The sequence below is a fragment of the Mobula hypostoma genome, chromosome 8 (assembly GCF_963921235.1).
Source record: "Mobula hypostoma chromosome 8, sMobHyp1.1, whole genome shotgun sequence".
Lineage (NCBI taxonomy): Eukaryota > Metazoa > Chordata > Chondrichthyes > Myliobatiformes > Myliobatidae > Mobula > Mobula hypostoma.
The window spans coordinates 148,453,582-148,475,869 of record NC_086104.1 but is presented as its reverse complement, the minus strand read 5'-3'; the positions used below and the strand labels follow the sequence as shown (position 1 = coordinate 148,475,869).

At 45.3% G+C, this 22,288-nt stretch overlaps 1 protein-coding gene across 4 annotated transcripts in view; it reads right to left on the bottom strand.

The window, feature by feature from the left end:
- Window positions 1–22,288, bottom strand: part of LOC134350283 (transcription factor COE2) — a 339,453-nt gene that overhangs the window by 14,313 nt on the left and 302,852 nt on the right. For 2 of the 4 annotated variants that reach the window (XM_063055319.1, XM_063055318.1), the window contains 2 exons: window positions 15,440–15,625; window positions 8,437–8,619 (listed from right to left, as the gene is read on the bottom strand). In XM_063055319.1, coding sequence (XP_062911389.1) covers window positions 8,437–8,619; window positions 15,440–15,625 — 369 coding nt within the window. The remainder of the gene's footprint in view (window positions 1–8,436; window positions 8,620–15,439; window positions 15,626–22,288) is intronic. The other 2 variants (XM_063055321.1, XM_063055322.1) reach the window with 2 other exon arrangements.

Genomic DNA, 22,288 nt, shown 5'->3' with positions numbered 1-22,288 from the left:
AGGCTAACAACCCTGACTGATCGAACAAAGCTGTTACAGAAACAACAATGAAGAATCCTACATTTGAGTGCAACGCTACTCCTGAGCCTCCACCCACGACTTGCATGACTGACAGTAGTAAAAACCGAGCTCCTGTCTCGATGAGGGAAGCCCTGAACACCGCCAAAGATGGAGGACCTTCACTGCCACCCTAAACGCCAGTGGCGTAACGGACAGTGGAAGAACATTCTCCCTGAGGGAATCTGATTGAAACATATAAGATTATTAAGGGATTGGACACGCTAGAGGCAGGAAGCATGTTCCCGATGTTGGGGGAGTCCAGAACCAGAGGCTACAGTTTAAGAATAAGGGGTAGACAATTTAGAATGGAGTTGAAGAAAAACTTCTTCACACAGAGGATTGTGGTTCTGTGGAATGCTCTGCCTCAGAAGGCAGTGGAGGCCAATTCTTTCAAGAAAGAGTTAGCTAGAGCTTTTAAAAATAGCGGAATGAAGGGATATGGGGAGAAGGCAGGAAAAGGGTACTGATTGTGGATGATCAGCCATGATTACAGTGAATGGCGGTGCTGGCTCGAAGGGCTGAATGGCCTACTCCTGCACCTATTGTCTGTGACTGTGTGGGACTCCTCTGGGTGCTCCAGTTATCTCCCACGTTCCAGAGGTGTATGGTTAGGGTTGGTGAATTGTGGCCACGTTATGATGGGATCGGAATCTTGCCAACACTTATCGCCTGACCACCAGAGTCCTCGCTGGTTTGGCTTGAGGCAAACGGTGCGTTTGGCTGTATGTTTCGATGTACGTGTGAAAAATAAAGCTGATCTTTCATCCTTTGGATTTCCAAGCTCACTCTCTCACAAGGCATTGCTCCTCCAAGAAGTCAGTACACAACAAATCCTCCATCTCCAGCTCCCGTACTCTTTTGCAATCTACAGTTAAGCCAGACGCCACGGCCCCTGCTTCCTGGGAAGGGCCCATTGGCTTGGTACCGGTGAAATGACGCTATACTATCATGTTAGGAGGTGGAGAGATTGGCCCAGAGTCCAGTTACTGGCTTCTAGTTCCTGGCTTGTTTCCAGAGCTGTTTGAGTGGGGTCAACCACTCTGAACTCACTGGTCCCTGTAGCTTAAGTTCTGCATCGTTCTCCTCTGACTACTGATTCAATGAACAGTAGATTTTCAAAGCCACTCTCTACATCTTCAGCAACACACACAAAATGATGGAGGAAATCAGCAGGTCAGGCAGCATCAGTGGAGGGAAATAAACAGGCCGAGACCCTTCATCAGGACTCGAAAGAGACAGAAGTCAGAATAAGAAGGTGGGGGGGGGAGGAGAATGAGTACAGGCTAGAGGGTGATAGGTGAGGCCAGGTAAAGGGGAAGGCCGGTGAGTGGGGGAGGGGGATGACGTAAGAAGCTGAGAGGTGATAGGTGGAAAAGGTATCTAAAGAAGAAGGATCTGATAGGAGTGGGGATGGCTGGAAGAATTGGATCTGCCCACGATTGAATGGCGGAGCAGACTCGATGGGCCGAATGGCCTACTTCACCTCCTATACCTTATGATCTCCTGGTCTTATAGGATTGAGGACCATGGAAGAAAGGGAAGGAGGAGGGGAATCAGTGGGAGGTGATGGGCAGGTGAGGAGAGGAGAAGGGGTGAGAGGGGAGCCAGAATAGGGAATGAGAGAAGAGGCGGGGAGGGGAATTACCAGAAGTTCGAGACATCAACGTTCATGCCACCATGATGGAGGCTACACAGATGGAATGTGAGATGTTGCTCCTCCAACTTGAGAGTGGCCTCATTGTGGCAGCAGAGGAGGCCATGGACTGACATGTCAGAATGGGAAGTCAAATTGAAATAGGTAGTTGTTTTACACAGCTCTGTTGATCTCCCCTTGGTCTCTCTGTAAATATGAAGTTTACCTAATCTCTACTCAGAACTACAGTAACTTTCTTTATCCCTTCTGCTAATGAGGAGAGATCTTATAAAGGTGAACAAAATTATGAGGGGTAAAGAGAGAGTGAATACATGAAGGCCTCTTTCCCTCTTGCTGGGTGAGACCAGAACCAGAGGCTATGGGTTTAGGGTGCAAAGTGAAACATTTAAGGGGAATCTGAGTGGGAAACCTCTTCACTCAGACGATTATGTGAGTATGGAATCAGCTGCCAGCGGAAGGGGTAGTCGTGGGTTCAGTTGTGACATTTAACCCAGGGGATGAACAGTTCCTGAGATACTCAAACCACCCCATCTGGCACCAAAAATCTTTCCATGACCAAAGTCACTTAGGTCACATTTCTTCCCAGTTCTGATGTTTGGTCTGAACAACAACTGAACCTCATGACCATGTCTGCATGCTCTTATGTATTAGTTTGCTGGCACGTGATTAGCTGATTAGATATTTGCACTAACGAGCAAGTGTACAGGTGTACCTAATAAAGTCGTCACTGGTTGTAGATCATACTCCCCTCCATTATCTCCCCAAAATCAAATTTCCCATTCTTTAGTGACATGACTCCAATAAAAAAGATAAAGAAAGAAATTTTACTGTTGCTAGTGCAGAGTAACCTGAAATGTTGCTAATAAACATCCCGTCCTAATACATTTGTCAGGGAAATTCCCATTGAAACAAATTGTGAGAATCAAAGAAATGAGGAAGTACTGGCAAATTCATCTGATAAATTAAAAATAATTCAATCTGAAGCCCTTTTCATGTTCTAAAAATAGGAACCAAATAAATGCTTAAAGATGTGAAAAGTAATTCTTAATTTCACTGCATAGTTTTAATGTATCCCAACTCTGACCCTCCTCTTTCCTCCGAAGAGGCTGTGAGAATGTTCTGGAAAGTTCTCACCGTTGCTGGCCACAAGTGTATAAAACAAAAACAAAAAAGTGATGTTTATCTGTTTGCTGCATAGAACATGTGACAAGGCAAGGGGTGAGAGACGTACGAGTGTGTGCACTCTGACAAATTCCCTGTGAACAGCATTACAGTTACACTGCACTTCTCTGCAACACCATATTTGCAGTTGGATCGACATGTTTGAAACACTGCAGGGATCCAGCAGCATCTGTGGAGGGAAATGTACAATCAACGTTTTGGGCCGGGGCCCTGCTTCAGGACCCTTGGGTCGGCTGGTGGCGCAGTGAGATCAGCGCCGGGCTCGCAAACTGAGGTTCCCAAGTTCGATCCAGTGACAGACCGCTCCCGAGCGCGCTCTCCATCCGTGCCTTGTTGATGTCGAAATCGCAACTCGACCTCATTAAAAAAAACCACTGCCACCCCCAGTTTAAATTCCCACACGGAATACTGTGGAGGATCAAATACCCAAACCCAAACCCTTTATGTGTCGCCATCCAGCATTGTGTTATTCAAAGTTCAAAGTCAATTTATTATCAAAGTTCATATATGTCACCATATACAACCCTGAGATTCATTTTCTTGCAGGCTTCTCAATGATTCTAATAACCATAATAGAATCAATGAAAGACCACACCAACAGGGTGGACAACCAATGTGCAAAAGACAACTAACTGTGCAAATACAAAAAGAAAGAGAAAAAGAGATTGAAAAAGATAGATAGATAGATAGAAAGATAGATAAGCAAGCAAAGCAAGCAATATATCAAGAACATGAGATGAAGAATCCTTGAAAGTGAGTCCATAGGTTGTAGGACCATGATTGCCTACATTATACGACAGGTTACGTAATGATGATGACTACTGGAGATGGGGCAGGACTCAACCTTATCTCAGGAAATTGAAACTGGGAAGGTGATGAAACTGTCAGTAAGGGAACACTTTGGGGAACAGTGACCATAATTCTTCAAGTTATGGAAAGGGGTAGGGCTGCTCCTCATATTAACATCCGGAATTGGGGGAAGAAGCATAAGAGAGCAGCTAGATTAGGAGATTAGGAGACTATCCCATCAGACCATAAGACATAGGAGCAGAATTTAGCCCATCGACTCTGCTCTGCCATTCAATCACGGTTGATCCATTATCCTTCTCATCTCCATTCTCCTGCCTTCTTCCCCATAACCTTCGACACCCGGACTATTCAAGAACCCATTAACCTCCGCTTTAAATGTGCCCATTGAATATTAGAGTACCCACTCATCCTTTGATAAGATGGAGGTGAGCTCGCATCTCTGACCACTGCTGTCCATGTGCTGAAGTGCTTTATGCATGACAAGCTCTAATGATAAAATTAATTAAATTTGAATTGTAATGAGGCTGTTATTTCTTTTTTAACTTTCAAAGTCTTTGCATATCCCAAGATGCACGGCCCCAACTACTTACCCTTGATGACATAACATACACACACAAAATATAGAAATAATACTATTTTAAGTGAGCCCATCAAGGGTCTGCTTTAGCCAGATGGTGGTGAGTCTGTGGAATTCGTTGCCATCGATGACTGTGGAGGCCCGTTGGGTATACTCAAACTGGAAGTGACGCCTTGTCCTGACATAAGGGTGCCTAGATTCAGAGCAAGCAGCAGAAGTCCCTTACAATCTATTGCAACACATGCAAAACACTGGAAGGGTGCAGCAGGTCAGGCAGCATCTATGGAGGGAAATAAACAGTCGACATTTCTGGCCGTGATCCTTCATGAGGCCTCTTAGGCCTTACAACCTCCTTGCTGTCTACACTTTTCCCACAGACCTTCATAAGCGTCACAGTCTTCCAGGACTCTTAGCTTTTGACCCATTCAACAGCAGCACCAGCCTTTCTACTGACTGGGTGACAGGTTGCTCGAGGGATGTTATTGTAATCACACAGTGCATGACTACATTGAGTGAAAGAGTATAACAGCAGAGTCATAAGGTACTACAACAAAGAAACAGGCCCTTCAGCCCATCTAGTACATGCCAGAAGACCAAACCTTCCGATGAATCTGTGGGACTCATTACCACAGATGAACGTGCAGTCAGGTCACTGGGTGTACTTAAAGCAGAGGCTGATAGATTCTTGATTAGGAAGGGCATTAAAGGTTATGTGGTGAAGGGGGAGAATGGGGTTGAGGAAAATAAATCAGTCATGATGGAGTAGCTTCTGAGTCAGGACTTTGTGACTTTAAGGGGAACCAGTAAGAGGGAGGAGTCCTCTTGTCCACAAGTTGTTACTTTACACAAGGTTTGACCACTGCCTATTAAAACTCTATAATCTCACACATTAAAACTGACAACCAATTAATAAATCAAAAGTTTTACTACGAGAATACAGCACTGTGACTTTCTGAAGCATTTCAAAACACTGGCACTGAATACTCCAAAACTGCGATGACTCACTACAAGGGCAAATTTTTCAGCTGTACACAGCATGATGCCACAAACAGCTATGAGATCATAGCCGGATAAACTTTTTGAAGTGCTTTGGTTGGCAGTTAACTAGCTGTCAGGCCATAAAGGGGGCATTTTTTCCTCTTCTTTGAGTGGTTTAGGCCATTCTCAATCCTATAAAACACTGTAAAACATTTTTTCTGTGTGATTTATTTATTATTTATATATTGAGTTACAGGCTCTTCCAGCCCTTCGAGTCGTGCAGCCCAGCAAACCCCGTCGATTTAACCCTAGCCTAATCACGGAACAATTTACAATGACCAATTAACCTACCAACCGGTACACCTTTGGTCTATGGGAGGAAACCGGAGCACCCGGGGGAAACCTACGCGGACACGGGGAGAGAGTACAAACTCCTTACCGACAGTGGCGGAAATGTAACCTAGGGTGCTGGTACCGTAAAGTGTTGTGCTAACTACTACGCTACCATGTTCACTCGTGCCTGTGTCGATGTCTGTTTTTGTGTGTGTGTGTGTGTGTGTGTGTGTGTGTGTGTGTGTGTTGAGGGGGAGTGGGAGTAATTATTTCAAAGTCTTAATTAAACCCTCCCCCAAAACACCCGATGCCCAAAATCAGTGACCTGAGGAAAAGCCAGAGAACATTCTGTGACTTGTTTCCCTGAGGGTTCAGCTACATGAATAGCAAAAGCAGCCACATCGGACAGCATTGATGCTCTCTGGCCCATCTAGCCTCCTGTGGTTGGGCTGTTCTGAATCACCCTCGGAACAGACAGGAATCGTATCCTACCCCACTGTGTTCAGTGGAGCATTAGGGAACGTTTGTTTTCAGTCCCTGGAAGCCTGGCTGTTCTCTGTACAATCCCATAATGCTTTTCACATTTTAGACCATAAGACACAGGAGCAGAATTAGGTCATTTGGCCCATCGAGTCTGCTCCGCCAATCAGTCTCGGCTGGTCCTCTTTTCCCTTCCTCAACCCACTCCTCGGTCTTCTCCCCGTAACCGCGTCCAATCAAGAACCAGTCAATCTCTACCTTAGATACATCCAACGACCTGGCCTCCACAGCTGCCTGTGACAACCAATTCCAAAAGTTCACCACCTTCTGGCTGAAGAAATTTCTCTGCATCTCTGTTTTAAATGGAAGACCCTCTATCCTGAGGCTGTGCCCTCTTGTCCTAGACTCCCCCACCATGGGAAACATCCTATCCACATCTACTCTGTCTAGGCCTTTCAACATTCAAAAGATTTCAATGACTCTGAACTCTCTGTGAGTGTAGGTAGGGAGGGAGAAGATCTGGATGGGGGAGCTGATGGGCCTGTATGAAAGAGAATAGATCAGGGGGAAACAAGTGGGGAATGGGACTGTTGGATTGGTGTGATGGTCAGTATAGAATTGAAGGGTTGAATGCTCTTCTACATCATGAGCACCGAGTCAAAAAAGGAAAAGCAAAATTCCTCATATTCTGATGACCTCTTGCCCTGATGTAATGGTGCCTGGGTTCAGAGCCAGCAGCAAGCAGCTTCTTACAATCTATTGCAACACAGACAAAATACTGGAAGAACTAGGCCGGTCAGGCAGCATCTATGGAGGGAAATTAACAGTTGATATTTCTAGCCAAGACTCTTCAGCAGGACTCTCTTGTACCTTACAACCTGCTTGCTGCTTTCACTTTTCCCACAGTCCTTCATGAGCTTCACAATCTTCTATAACTCTTAACTTTCGAACCATTCAAGAGCACACTAGACTTTCTACTGACTGGGTGACAGGTTGCTTGAGGGAGGTTATTATAATCACACAATGCATGACTACATTGAGTGAAAGAGTACAACAGCAGAGTCAAAGAATAAGGCAACACCGAAATAGGCCATTCAGCCCATCTAGTCCATGCCAAAGGACTATACTTTCTGGTGAATCTGTGTCACTCATTACCACAGATGAATGCGGAGTCAAGTCATTGGGTGCACTTAAAGTGGAGATTGATAGGTTCTTGAATAGTAAGGGTGTCAGAGGTTATGTGGTAAATTTCCTGCTCAGGGCAATGGTTGGTCCATGCAGCTGTAAAAGAAGATGAGAGGGAACGATGCCCTCATTGCTCTGGTTTTCACCCAACATCCCAAAGCTGAGTAGGTGTTTCCTTTTCTATTCAGAGATACCTCACAGTAACAGGCCCTTCCTGCATAGAAGGCCTGTGCTGCCCAGTTAGGACCAAAAGGAAAACAGGACCAAAGATAACAACAAAAACAAGTAGGTTAAGTGGCTGCTATAATTTGACTGGTGCATCGGCGTGTGTAGAATTTTGGGAGTGTAGTTGATAGGAATGGTGGGAGAATTAAAAACAAGATTATTTTAAGTATATGCTTGATATTCTGGGTTGAAGGGCGAGTTTCCCTGCTGTATGAAGCTATGACTTGGGGGGGTTCAAAGTTCAAAGTTCAAAGTAAAGTTATTATCAATAAGTACGACCCTGAGATTTTCTTTCTACTGGGCATACTCAGTAAATGCAAGAACCATAATAGAATCAATAAAAGACCACACCAACAGGGTGGAACAACCAGAGTGCAAAAGACAACAAACTCTGCAAATACAAAAGAACAAAGAGATAATAATAATAATAATAATACTAAATAAATAAGCAATAACTATCAAGGCCATAAGATGAAGAGTCCTTGAAAGTGAATCTTAGGTTGTGGGAACAGTTTGGTGATGGGGCAAGTGAGGTTATCCCCTTTGGTTCTAGAGCCTAATGGTTGAGGGGTAATAACTGGTCCTGAACCTGGTGATGTGAGTTCTGAGGCTCCTGTACCTTCTTCCTGATGGCGGCAGTGAGAAGGGAGCGTGACCTGGGTGGTGGGGGTCCCTGATGATGGATGCTGCATTCCTGCCACAGCGTTTCATGTAGATGTGCTCAATGGTGGGGAGGGCTTTACAGGTGACAGACTGGGCCTCATCCACTACTCCTTGGAGGATCTTGGGCGATGCTAAAGCAGCTGGTAATGCCCCTCGGGCGCTGTTGCCGAGACGATTCCACCTCCCTCGTGCCTCTCCCTACCACCCGCCCCTCGCCAGGTCCTCCACACCTGCGCCACCCGCCCTCTCACGCACAAATTCAACGCAGCCAAAAAGCCGATCTCCTCACCTCGGAATCCACTTCCGTTCCCACTGGAGCAGGCTGGGGAGGGGGACTCTTGGGGTCGGATCACCGGTGCAAAAGCGCTCTTTTGTTTCACTGCGGGGAAGACAGAAGATGAGAAGGGAAGCATGGCAGAGGTGCTGCAGGACAGAGGGACAGCGGAGGCCACGGTCGGGCTGGGAGGCATAACTGCAAGAAAATAAAACAAAAAGGAGGAAGAAGAGAACAGCTCTGTCTTAGACATAAAGACCCAACGGCTCCTGCAGAAATGGAGTATTGGATTAATGGAGTTGGGTGCATTTATAATTTCAAGGGACCCTACCTTTGTAGGACAATACATTGTGTTTTTTCCTTCTGAAGCTACACCTAGTCACCATTTTGCTGTGACTTTATAATTTAAAGGAATTATAATTGAAAGGCAGTTTTAGGAAATGTTTCATCCATTTGAAATGCATCCAGCCATTGCTTTGTCATAGTCTGCACTGGTGATTGGATGCTTGGTTCATTTACACTCGAAGTGGAGTATGCAGATCTCAAGTGCCAAGACTGCCACTTGTCTTTCAGCTACAAGTGGAAGAGCTGCAGGTAATTGAACAACAACAGCAAAAAAAAATTGATTCAACTTCTTCAACAGCTTGGTTCCTGGTTAAAGCCCCTCATCTCCACAATTCCTTATGAAATCTCTACCCTCTTATTTATCCCCGTATATAATATCTTTCCCTCTCACTCTCTCTCTCCCTCTTCATTGGTGATACCAAAGTGTTGGGATGGACAGTAGTTTTTGACAGACTTTAGATCAAGGTCTCTTTGGGGAGTTTTGCTATTGCTTGCATGGATGGGGGGGTTGACTCTGCTGGTTTAAGTGGGGCAGAGGGGAAGGGTCAATGCTTCTGCTCCTGCTTGTACATGGGAGGGGGGTGTTTTGGGGTTTTGAAGTTATGACAATTCATTTTTTGGGGTTTCTTGTTTCGTGGATGTCTGCAAAGAGTAAGAATTGCAGGTTGTATATGGCGTACATTCTCTAATATTAAAATGAACCATTTGAACCTCAATGAGGCCGTGGTGGATGCAGAGACTCGCAACGTTTAAAAAATATCCAGGTGAGCACTTGAACCTTAGAAGTATCAAGTGTTGGTAAATGCGATCAGTATAATGCAGGGGTTCGCAACCTGGGGTCCATGGACCCCTCAGTTAGTGGTAGGGGTCCATGGTATAAAAAAAGGTTGGGAACCCCTGATATAGTGGGTACTTGGTGGTTGACAGAATGGGCACAATGGGTAGAAGGGTCTTTTTCTGTGCTGTGTGAATTGTAAATAATTCAACAAACAACCTCACTTCCACTTGCTTTAATGGGTCTCACTTGCACAGAGCTAGAAGCTATCGAGCACTTCGCTGACATATGATCTTAACTATAATCTATTACCATTCTCCCACAGGACAGGTAGAATAGGTTAGAGGATAGAAAATTCATTGAATAATCAGGTATGCAAATATAATTCAGCCCATATTTCAAAGTCACATATTCCATTCTTTTTATATAGTATCTTCATTATCAAGGCCCTGCCTGATTTGTAAATGAACTTTAAAAAAAATTGCAGCCAACTTGCCAATAAGATGCACAAAGTTCCAAAAAAAAGTAATATGAACATTTATTATTTCTGCCAATTTGCAAAGGTTGGGAGGAAGTTGCTTAAGTACTTTTTAAAACATTACATTGACTGAAAGGCCAGGAAAAGTGGAGGTGCAGAAGACATGTCCATCAGTAGGTGAGACCAGGACCCGAGGGCACAGCCTCAGAGAAAAGCGGTGTCCGTCTGGAATGAGATGAGGAGGATTTTCTTCAGCCAGAGGGTGGTGAATCAGTGGAGTTTGTTGCCAGAAAGGGCTGTGGAGGCCATGTCACTGGGTGTACTTAAGGTAGAGATGGAGAGGTTCTTGATTGGGAAGGGGGTTAAGTGTTATTGGAAAAACGCAGGAAAAGTGCTGAAAAATCAGCCACGTCTGAAAGGTATAGCACGCTTACCCTAATTCAGCTCCGATAATTTTATGGTTTATGTCATTAAATTGTGGTCGTGGCACAGTTTGCAGCTATTATTGTTTCTCGATATACAAAATTTTTAGCTGCCCTGGATATATCTATACGAGCCGAAAACTTTTGCAAGGTACTGTATTTCCCATGGTGCACTGCAACTCACTGTTCCAATCGAGGGATGCGATTGGTTGGTCTCCCAAGATCCACAGCAGAAACAAGTAAGCCTGAGGCCTGAGACTGGGTGGGTGCACGGCATGCCCCAAAAGTGGCTAATAAGCAGGCAGAAGTTCCAGGAAAAGCTTTGAGAGAGAATGGAACCCCAGAAATAGGGATGCGTGGAATAATTGGACCCATTGCAGCAGACATCTCTTATGTTTTCAAACTTCAAAACATTAAACTAATGCACTTCCAACAGGCTGCTAGTCGTCCCGGGTTCATTTTAAAAGTACCTTATGGCCAATGTTAAATTATTAAACAAATATTTTAAAAATATTAAAATATTAAACTAATTCAAAGGAAGGCACGGGAGTCCAGGAATATGGGTCTCACTTTGTGTTTACTGTAATTGCAAACATTTTCCCTATTTCTGCAACATAATTTAGTTAGGACCTCAGCAAATATATATATGAAATCAAGAAGATACATGATTATTCTGGGATTCATGGTAGTAGGTTAATTTATAATACAGGTTGATTTCTGCAATGCTACCACTCAGAGAGCATTGTATTAACAACATGACGTTTACATAAGAAATTTTTATGGCGCGTGTAGACATAGGAATTTATAAAGGCAAGTTATTGACAGAACAGAAGCAAAGCTTATAGGCATGCAGGTGAAAGTTGCTTTATATGGCATAAGTACACAGCACAGTAACACGAAGTGTCTCATACTTTAACACGTACGCTTGTGTTACACCCCAGTACCACAGTAGAAATCTGTTTCCTGATTGGGTTAACTGTTCTTAACTCAGTTAAATAGACATCATTGGAATGCTACATCAAAAGTTGCAGATGTACGTACAGCCATTATATTACATTCTCTTGAAGTTCGAGGGATGGGGAATGAACTTATAAAGTGTTCCTTAATGTGAGAACTATATACATAATGATATATGTGCATTATATGCTGAAGATGTGGGCTGGTTACTCAGTTACACACAACCTGCTTCTACAACAACATGTTTGGGAGGCTCACATTTCAGTAAAGTACAAAGCTTTACAATCTGAGGCATGACATCACATTATCTTGTGGCTAAGTTGTACCAGGGTAGTAAACTTCGAAAGTGGTGGAGAGTATATAGAGAGGTAATTGGACTGCCACATCCAAAGTTAAGTTGGCTGTTCAGCCGTTATATTCCGTTCACTTTTAGAGCAAGTGATGGGAATGAATTTATAAGGCATTCCTTGATGCAAGAACTATATACCCCATAATATGTACTTGGGAGAGGCACAGTTGCAGAGTTGTTAGCCTCATGCTTATTACAAGGTCAGTGACACATCTTCAGTTCTGCTGCTTCCTGTAAGGGGATCGTACATTCTCTCCGTGGCTGGGCGGGTTTCCTCCGGGTGCTCTGGTTTCCTCCCACATTCCAACAATGTACAGGTTAGTAGGTTAATCGGTCCCATGGGTGTAATTGGGTAATACGGGCTCGTTGGGCCAGAGGGGCCTGTGACCATTCTGCCTGTCTCTAAATATTTGGAACATCAGACTGCAGTGACATCTCCTAAACTTCCTTAAACTATTAAAAACACACACAGGCAAACAGACTGTAGGTTTGGATTAAACTGCAGGTTTAGAAGGCCATGTTATATTCGGCAGAAGCTGCAAGAGGAAATGTATTCACATGTCGTATTTTGATACAATAGGTTAATAAACAGGTTATTCAGGACAGCACTGAGAATGAACAGCACGTCAAGTCTCACTTTCTAACATTATATATTGAGGGAAGCCTACTGGGTGACGGTACCAGAGGCAACCTTGCTCCTGAGGCACTAGATCCCAGCCTGCATGTGTTTCAAGGAAGAAAGGGAAGAAAAAGTACGAGCGGGGAGAATCCGGTGAAGATTACACAATGGTGCCATTCCCTCGAGGTTTGAGGGGGACAGGTGCCTGCTGAGGGGTTAATGGTGTAAAGTGAGAGGAGATGAAAGAATCCAAATGGTTTATCTAAATGCAAAGGCAGCTTAAGCTCTGCAGTCTTGTTTCTTGAAACACAAATACATGTGATTAATTTTCTACAGCTCAATTGTTCATAGGTGCAGAAAACTGATGGGGGAAAAGAACGTTTCCTAGGATTTTGGGCCTGGGTGAGAATGAATAACAGTACCCTTCCTTCTTCAGTTTTGTCTCGCACTTATAACATGGTATGGGTGATGGGTGGAGATACATCTCTACCAAAGGAGGTGTAAGGTGCTGCTTCCCTCCATTAGTCCGCAGGTCACCCTTGGGCAAGGTGTAGCACCTGCTTAGCCCCCCGATCAGGGTCAGGTCAAGCCATGGGAGCAGCTTGTGGATGGTCGTATGAGCAGCTGGTGCACATCACAAGTCCTGGTTATGCCAGGCAGATGATCTCTGAAGAGTATTGACAATGGCTGGAGTCTCCCATCTTGTAAAGACACTGCCCAGAAGAAGGCAATGGCAAACCGCTTCTGCAGAAAAGTTTGTCAAAAACAGTCATGGTCATAGACCATGGTTGCCCATGTCATATGACAGGACACATAATGACGATGATGATGATGATGACCACTGTTTCTTGACTTTCCAATGCCTCACACCTGGGCAGTTTGCATTGCAGCACAGCGCTAGTTCAATCTTTAAGATCTTATGCCTACACACTGAGAGACTGCAGGGGCAAAGCTTTGTGTGGGCTTACAGTATCTTTCAGCAATGAACAATTTTACTTCATTAACGTGCTTATTGACTTTTGCGATTGGAACACTGCTGACAAGACCAGTCGTTATTTTCCCATCCCTTAATAACCCTTGAAATTGTGGTGACAAGTCACCTTCTTGTGAACTTGCTGTTGGGGACGGAGTTCCAGGAGGTAGAGCCAGTGACAATGAAGGGTTGATGATCTATTTCCAATCTGGATTGCTGTGTGACTTGGAGAGGAACCTGAAGGCAGTGGGGTTGCAGTCTTTGTCTTCCCCAGTGGTAGAAGATAAAGGTTGGGGACACACAAAATGCTGGAGGAACTCAGCAAATCATGCAGCATCCACGATGAAGGGTCTCGGCCCAACACGTCATCTCTTTATCCCTTTCCATGGCTGCTGCCTGGCCTGCTGAGTTCCTCCATCATTTTGTGTGTGTTGCTCTGGATTTCCAGCATTTGCAGAACACCTTGCCTTTCTGAAGAGGAACCAAAAGAGGCAGCATTTGTAACGAGTAACACGCATCAAAGTTGCTGGTGAACGCAGTAGGCCAGGCAGCATCTCTAGGAAGAGGTACAGTCAACGTTTCAGGCCGAGACCCCAGGGGGTCTCAACTGTACCTCTTCCTAGAGATGCTGCCTGGCCTGCTGCGTACACCAGCAACTTTGATGTGTGTTGCTTGAATTTCCAGCATCTGCAGAATTCCTCGTGTTTACATTTGTAACGAATGGTCTCTTTCAGCTCTACGTGTTTTGTTTCATATTCTGTGTTTTCACCCATTCTTTCTTGCTGCCGACTGGCACATTGGAGGTTCAGGATTTGATGTCCTTGTTGCCGGTTTCCATGTGGGGAGATCTGTTAGCTTATTGTGCGAGGGAAGGGGTTGGAGGTTTGCAGTTTGATGTTCTAGTTGCAGTTTTCAGTGTGGAGCGATCTGTTTGTTTTTTGGCATGAGGGAGGGGTTTGGGGGTTTGGGGTTTGCGAGATTTGGTTTCTTTTTATGTGTGGTGGGGAGTGATGTTTTTCTTTTAACGACGTCCATAGTTTTCCTTGTTTTGTGGCTATCTGGAGAAGATGAATCTCAGAGTTGTATACTGCATACATACTTTGATAATAAATGAACCTTTGAACCTTTGCCTGAGGTCTGTTGTAGTCAATTGAAAGAAGAATCAGGGGTGCTTACAGGTATGTGGACTGACGACGCCCAGCTTCCTGCTAAGCACAAGTTCCACGTGGTCCAACTCACCACCGGTCACATGCCAAGGAATTTCCAACCTTAGGTGACATCTTGCCAGCTTTTAGAGTCATTCTGTAGGGCCTTGCCTGAACATCACCCTGGACTGGGATTAGTGGACAATGATTCACAGTCGGAACGATTCCCCTATTGAAAAGCACCAGCCAAAACTAGGATCTTCTCCAAACAAGGTAATACACACAAAATGTTGGAGGAACTCAGCAGGTCAAGCCACATCAATGGAGAGAAAAATAGTCAACATTTCGGGCTGAGACTCTTTAACAGAGCTCTTGACGAAGGGTCTCGGCCCAAAATGTCCTCCAGCATTTTGTGTATGCTACTCTGGATTTCCAGCATCTGCAGAATCTCTTGGTGCTTATGATTTTCTGCTGAATCTAGACCCCACACCCTCAGCCCAAGTTTGAAGCATGACAGAAACTATTTGGAGCAAAACACTGGACACTGATGGAACTGAGTGTGTCATGCAAAATCTACGGAAAGAAATGGACAATGTTTCAAGCCACACCCTTCATCTGGCCTCCAGATGAAGGGTCTCGATCTAAGACGCCAACTGTCCACTTCCCTCCACAAATGCTGTTTGACCTGTTGAGTTCCGCCAGCTACTTGTGGCTCGCTCCCGATTCCAGCATCTGCAATCTCTTGTGTCTCCACAAGCCTTTTGGAACCAGAATCAAAACCTTCGCAATGTCTGGATGCGGAACCACACTACTGACAGAAACATTAAAATAATTGACTCCAGCTTCACTGAAACCCCTCCAGAGCATCAGGCTGTTACGTGAGAAACATCAGGAAGACAAGTTAGTGAAACCGCCTCCGTCTGGTAGAGTTATGCTGAAGGAAAGTGACACTTACTCCCATAGGGTGAACTGGCAGGAGAGCTGTTTAGGAATCCTGGGGAACTGGGCACGCCAAGGTTCGACATTGGCACATTGCTGTAGCCATTGATATTGCCACCGACCGTGCTGTAGTTTGACTGTTGCGGCGAGTGGGTGGGTGCGTAGCCCCGGGGGGAGATGCTGCTGCTGTTGTGGATGTAACCTGCCCATAGAAACAGAGGAAGATTAGCGTTAGCGTGCCGAGACACCAAGATAACCACTCGGCATACACTGACTAAGAACAGGACTAGAGTTCTGAGTCATCAATACAACAGTCAGCAGTACAACAACATACCGGCAAAGAACAGGGTTAATGTACTGAGGTACCAATATAACTAGTCAGTATCTATAGAGTAAGAACAGGGTCAGTGTACCACGGCCCCGAGGAACCCAGTTAATGTATATAGAGGAAACACGGACGAACGTACCAAGGTACAAATGTAATATCTATTTATTTATTGAGAGAGAGCACGGAGTGGGCCTTTCTAGACCTTCGAGCTGCACCAGCAACCCCGCAATTTAATTGCTAGCTGAATAACGGGACAATTTACAATGACCAATTAACCTCTTTGGGGTAGGAAAGAGGGAGGAACCTGAAACACCTAGAGGAAACCCACACGGTCACGGGGAGAACGTACACACTCCTTGCAGGCAGTAGCAGGAAATGAACCCGAGTTGCTTGAACTATAAAGCGTTGTGCTAGCCACTGTGCTACCATACCATCGTCATACACAGGGGAAGAACAGGGTTCAAAGCGCAAAGTTCAAAGTAATATTTTTTAGATTGAGAACACTCAGTCCCCTTTTATTGTCATTTAGAAATGCATACATGTATTAAGAAATGGTACAATGTCTTTCCGGAGTGATATCACAGAAAACAGGACAAACCAAAGACTAACACTGACAGAACCACATAATTATAACATACAGTTACAGCAGTGCAAAGCAATGCCATAACTTGATGAAGAACAAACCATGGGCACAGTAAAAAAAAAGTCTCAAAGTCCCCGAGTCCATCGACAGCAGGCGGCAAAAGGGAGAAACTCCCTGCCATAAACCTCCAGGCACCGTCAACTTGCCGATGCCTTGGAAGCAGCCGACCGCAGCCGACACTGAGTCCATCCGTCCGAAAACTTCGAGCTTCCGGCCAGCCCCTCTGATACAGCCTCCCGAGCGCCATCCTCTGCCGAGCGCCTTCAATCTCGCCCCGGCCGCTGAAACACGCAAAGCCGAGGATTTCAGGGCCTTCTGCTCCAGAGATTCCAGTTACCACACAGTAGCAGCGGCAGCGAAACGGGCATTTCAGAAGTTTCCAGATGTTCCTCCGTACTCTCACATCTGTCTCTCCATCAAATCAGAATTGTGCACGGCCCCCACTTGACAAATAACAGACATCACCACCGAAGCGGCCGCGCGAGCTGCCGTTGCGCCGCCATCTTCTCCATTTGATAAATTTATTATCGAAGTACATATAGGTCACCATATACTATCCTGCGATTCATTTTCTAGTAAATTTATTATCAAAGTACATATAGGTCACCATATACTATCCTGCGATTCATTTTCTAGTAAATTTATGATCAAAGTACATATATTCACCGTATACTACCCTGTGATTCATTTTCTTGCAGGCATTCACAGTAGACCAAAGAAATACAATAGAATCAATGAAAAATGAGACACAACGACAGACAAACAATAAATGTGCAACAGAAGACAAGCTGTTTAAATGCAATGAGTAAGTAAATAAATAAATAGTTCTGAGAACACGAGTTGTTAGCCCTTGAAAGTGAGTCCATAGTTTGTGGAGTCAGTTCAAAGTTGAGGTGAGTGACGTTATCTTCACAGGTTCAGGAGCCTGATGCTGAGGATAACAACTGTTCCTGAACCTGGTGGTGTGTGGGTTAGTGTCCCGAGGCACCAATATAGTCAGTCGGCTTAGAGGAGGTCTGGAATTCTGGGACCAGGTGAAAGGAATTGCCCATTTCCCTCCATAGATGCTTCCTGACCCGCTGTGTTTCTCCAGTGAATCATCTGACTGAACATTTAGAGATCTGCTGGGTAAGCCACAGAAGAATGTGACTCATTACCTCCGAGAGAGAGAGAGAGAGTGAAGGAATGGAACTGGCTGACGAGCCCAAAACTCTCTGTGTACAGTTCAAGGTAAAACAGAAACGTTACTTGAATTAGGTAAAACACTTGCTGAAGAGCAGGAAAGTAAATTTGCTGTAGCCTGATAAATTGAGTTAATACCATCACATCAGAGTCAGGTTTAATATCATTGTCAATACTTGAATGTTATGAAATTGGTTGTTTTGTGGCAGCAATAGGTATAATATTTTAAATATCACCTGGACAAGCCAGCGAGCACTGTGAGGGTCATGTTTTTTGACTTCTCCAGTGCGTTCAGCACCATCCACCCTGCTCTGCTGGGGGAGAAGCTGACAGCGATGCAGGTGGATGCCTTCCTGGTGTCATGGATTCTTGATTACCTGACTGGCAGACCACAGTACGTATGCTTGCAACACTGTGTGTCCGACAGAGTGATCAGCAGCACTGGGGCTCCACAGGGGACTGTCTTGTCTCCCTTTCTCTTCACCACTTACACCTCGGACTTCAACTACTGCACAGAGTCTTGTCATCTTCAGAAGTTTTCTGATGACTCTGCCATAGTTGGATGCATCAGCAAGGGAGATGAGGCTGAGTACAGGGCTACAGTAGGAAACTTTGTCACATGGTGTGAGCAGAATTATCTGCGGCTTAATGTGAAAAAGACTAAGGAGCTGGTGGTAGACCTGAGGAGAGCTAAGGTTCCGGCGACCTCTGCTTCCATCCAGGAGGCCAGTGTGGACATGGTGGAGGATTACAAATACCTGGGGTTACGAATTGACAATAAACTGGACTGGTCAAAGAACACTGAGGCTGTCTACAAGATGGATCAGAGCCGTCTCTACTTCCTGAGGAGACTGAGGTCCTTTAACATCTGCCGGACGATGCTGAGGATGTTCTACGAGTCTGTGGTGGCCAGTGCGATCATGTTTGCTGTTGTGTGCTGGGGCAGCAGGCTGAGGGTGGCAGACACCAAAAGAATCAACAAACTCATTCGTAAGGCCAGTGATGTTGTGGGGATGGAACTGGACTCTCTGACGGTGGTGTCTGAAAAGAGGATGCTGTCCAAGTTGCATGCCATTTTGGACAATGTCTCCCATCCACTACATAATGTACTGGTTGGGCACAGGAGTACATTCAGCCAGAGACTCATTCCACCGAGATACAACACAGAGCATCATAGGAAGTCATTCCTGCCTGTGGCCATCAAACTTTACAACTCCTCCCTTGGAGGGTCAGACACCCTGAGCCAATAGGCTGGTCCTGGACTTATTTCCTGGCATAATTTACGTATTACTATTTAACTATTTATGGTTTAATTACTATTTAATTATTTATGGTGCAACTGTAACGAAAACCAATTTCCCCCGGGATCAATGAAGTATGATTATGAATATGACTAAATAAGTAGTGCGAACGAGAACAAAAATAGTGAGGTGGTGTTCATGGGTTGGTTCACAGTCTCTTCAGAAATCTGATAGCAAAGGGAAAAAAGCCGTTCTTACAACATTGAGTGTGTGTCTTCAGGCTCCTGGACCTCCCGGTAGTACAGGGAAATAACTTTGTTTTGCACGTCATCCATACAGGTAACTTCATTACCAAAGTGCATTGAGGTAGTTCAGGGGAAAACAATAACAGAGTAAGACTATAAGATATAGGAGCAGAATTGGGCCATTTGGCCCATCAAGTCTGCTCTGCCATTTCATCATGGCTAATTCACTTTCCCTCTCAGACCCAATCTCCTGCCTTCTCCCCGTATTCCTTCATGCCCTGACTAATCAAGAATCTATCAACCTCTGCCTTAAGTATACCCAATGACTTGACCTCCACAGCCACCCTTGGCAACGAATTCCACAGATTCACTACTCTCTGGCTAAAGAAATTCCTCCTCATCTCCGTTCTAAAAGGACACCGCTCTATTCTGAGGCTCTGTCCTCTTGTCTTAGACTCCCCCGCCATATGAAACGTCCTCTCCAAATCCACTCTACTGAGGCCTTTCAAAATAATGCAGAGTAGAGTGTTACAGTTACGGAGAAAGTGCAGTGCGGGCAAATAATACAGCGCAAGGCTTTAATGTGGTAGGCTGTGAGCTCAACAGTCCATCTCATACGGGGGGAGTGGGGGGTGGCATTCAATAGTGTTATAACAGCAGGACTGAAGCAGCGTTTGAGCTTGGTGGTATATGCTTTCAGGCCTTTTTTTGTTGCCTCCCAATGGAGGGCAGGGAAGAGAGAGTGTCTGGGGTGGGATGGATCTTTGAGTCTATTGGCTGGTTTACTGAAGCGTGTGGGTAGAGCCTGTGGAGGAGACTCTGGTTTCTGGGATGTGCCAAACAGCATCCACAACTTGGTTTCTTGTGGTTTTGTTACATGAACTGGCCCACACGTCAATTCCAGACCTACATTTAGTGACTCCTCAGGGACAGCCAGTGACGGTCATGTTGCAGGAATAATGGACAGAAATTAAAATTAACTGAGTCACGAAAAATGTCTTTATTGCAAAAGAATGCAGCCTTCCTCCTACTTGCTAATTTTGTTGATTGATGCCGGCTGTTTGCCGGATGGGACATGGGACTCTGAAGGTCACGGTTGACAGTGACAAGCTGGATACAACGAGAGACCTCCTACTCCAATCATCTCTGTCCGGTCCTGGTCTGATTGTACACAGTGAAAACCCCTATCACCGTTACAAACTCAGTCTCTGCAAGGCTTTTATTTTCTTTCTCAGGACTGAGTATTGACAGTGACGATGGCCAAATGTGATGTGTCCCACAGAGTACAACCACAAACTGTTACAGAGTCTTAAAACATGGCACTTCAGGTCAAACATTTCATGCCAACCATTCAGAACCAATCCTGCACTCATCACATTTTATCCTCCCCACAGTTTATCATCTTTCCCCTAAGATTCCACCCCTCACCTACACACTAGGGGTAATTTACAGTGGCCATTTACACCTTTGGATGGTAGGGTGGAGATACATCTCTACCAATGGAAGCACAAGGAGTGCCTTCCCTCCACTAGCCTGTGGGTCACCCTTGGGCAAGGTGTAGCACCTGCTTAGCCCCCCGGTCAGGATCACATGAAGCCATGGGAGCAGGTGGTGGTCGGTCGTACGAGCAGCTGGTGCATATCACAAGTCCTGGTTACGTGACCAGAATCTCTGAAGAGTACTGATAATGGCTGGGGTCACCCGTCTTGCAAAGACACTGCTGCCCTGAAGAAGCAGGCAATGGCAAACCACTTCTGTAGGAAAAATTTGCCAAAAACAATCATGGTCTTAAGACCACGATCGCCCACGACATACAACATGGCACTTGATGACAATGATGGTGATCTATGCCTTTGGAATTTGGGAAGAACGAGAGAAACTGGGCTATACCCACAAGGTCACAGGGAGAAGATGCAAACTCCATGCAGACAGAGCCAGTGCCCAGGTTTGAACCAAGCTCCTGCAGCTATGAGGTAGGAGAATTACTCGCTGCATCACTGTATAACTCTATTATCCCTCAGGTGTCTCTAGGGACAAGGGGAGAGTTTATGACTGATTGCACAAACTCACCACCACTTATCGTCCATCCTTAATTGTCATAGAGTCTCAAAATTAGGGAGCAAAAGTGAGCCATTTGGCACATTTATATGGACCAGCCACGATGAAATGGCAGAGCAGATTTGTTGGGCTAAGTGGCCTAATTATGCTCCTATATCTGAGGTCTTATGGTCTTTATCATGCTCCATCCTTTGATCATGGTTGATTTGCTGTCCCTTTCGACCATTTTCCTGCCTTCTCCCCATAACTTTTGACACTCTTACACGCCTACTAATCAACCTCCGATTTAAATATACCCAACGACATGGCCTCTACAGCAGTCGGTGGCAATGAGTTCCACAGATTCACCACCCTCTGGCTAAAGAAATTCCTCCTCATCTCTACAGCACAGACAGCAGCCCCTTCAGCCCATCTAGTTCATGCCAAGCTCTTTTACTGCCTAGACCCATCTACCCACACCTAGACTATATCCCTCCATGCCCCTTTCATCCATGTACCTAGCCAAACTCTTAAATGTTGCAATGAAAATCGCATGCACCACCTCTGCTGTGAGAGTGCGAGTGGCCACTTAAAAAGTCAACCATCTGAGATGGGTTCAGAGGCGGCCAGATTAGGTAAGGACAGCAGATTTCCTTCCCTGCTGTTCACTAGTGAACCCTGTGAGCTTTCTGAAGAGTCACACACATCAAAGTTGCTGGTGAACGCAGCAGGCCAGGCAGCATCTCTAGGAAGAGGTACAGTCGATGTTTCGGGCCGAGACCCTTCGTCAGGACTAACTGAAAAGAGCTAGTCCTGACGAAGGGTCTCGGCCCGAAGCGTCGACTGTACCTCTTCCAATAGATGCTGCCTGTCCTGCTGCGTTCACCAGCAACTTTGATGTGTGTTGCTTGAAATTCCAGCATCTGCAGATTTCCTCGTGCTTGCGATTCTGAAGAGTCAATAGTTTTGTGGTCATTCTTACTAGCAGGAAAGATTCAAAGATTAAAGATGGGTTTTATTCGTTGCATGCACATCAAAACATTGAAACGTACAGTGAAGTGCATCATCCGTCTCAAATCAAATCAAATCCGCGAGGATTGCGCTGGGCATCCCTCAAGTGTTGCCATCTGTTCAGCGCCAACGTAGCATGCCCACAACTCACTAAACCTAACCATACGTCTTATGAAGA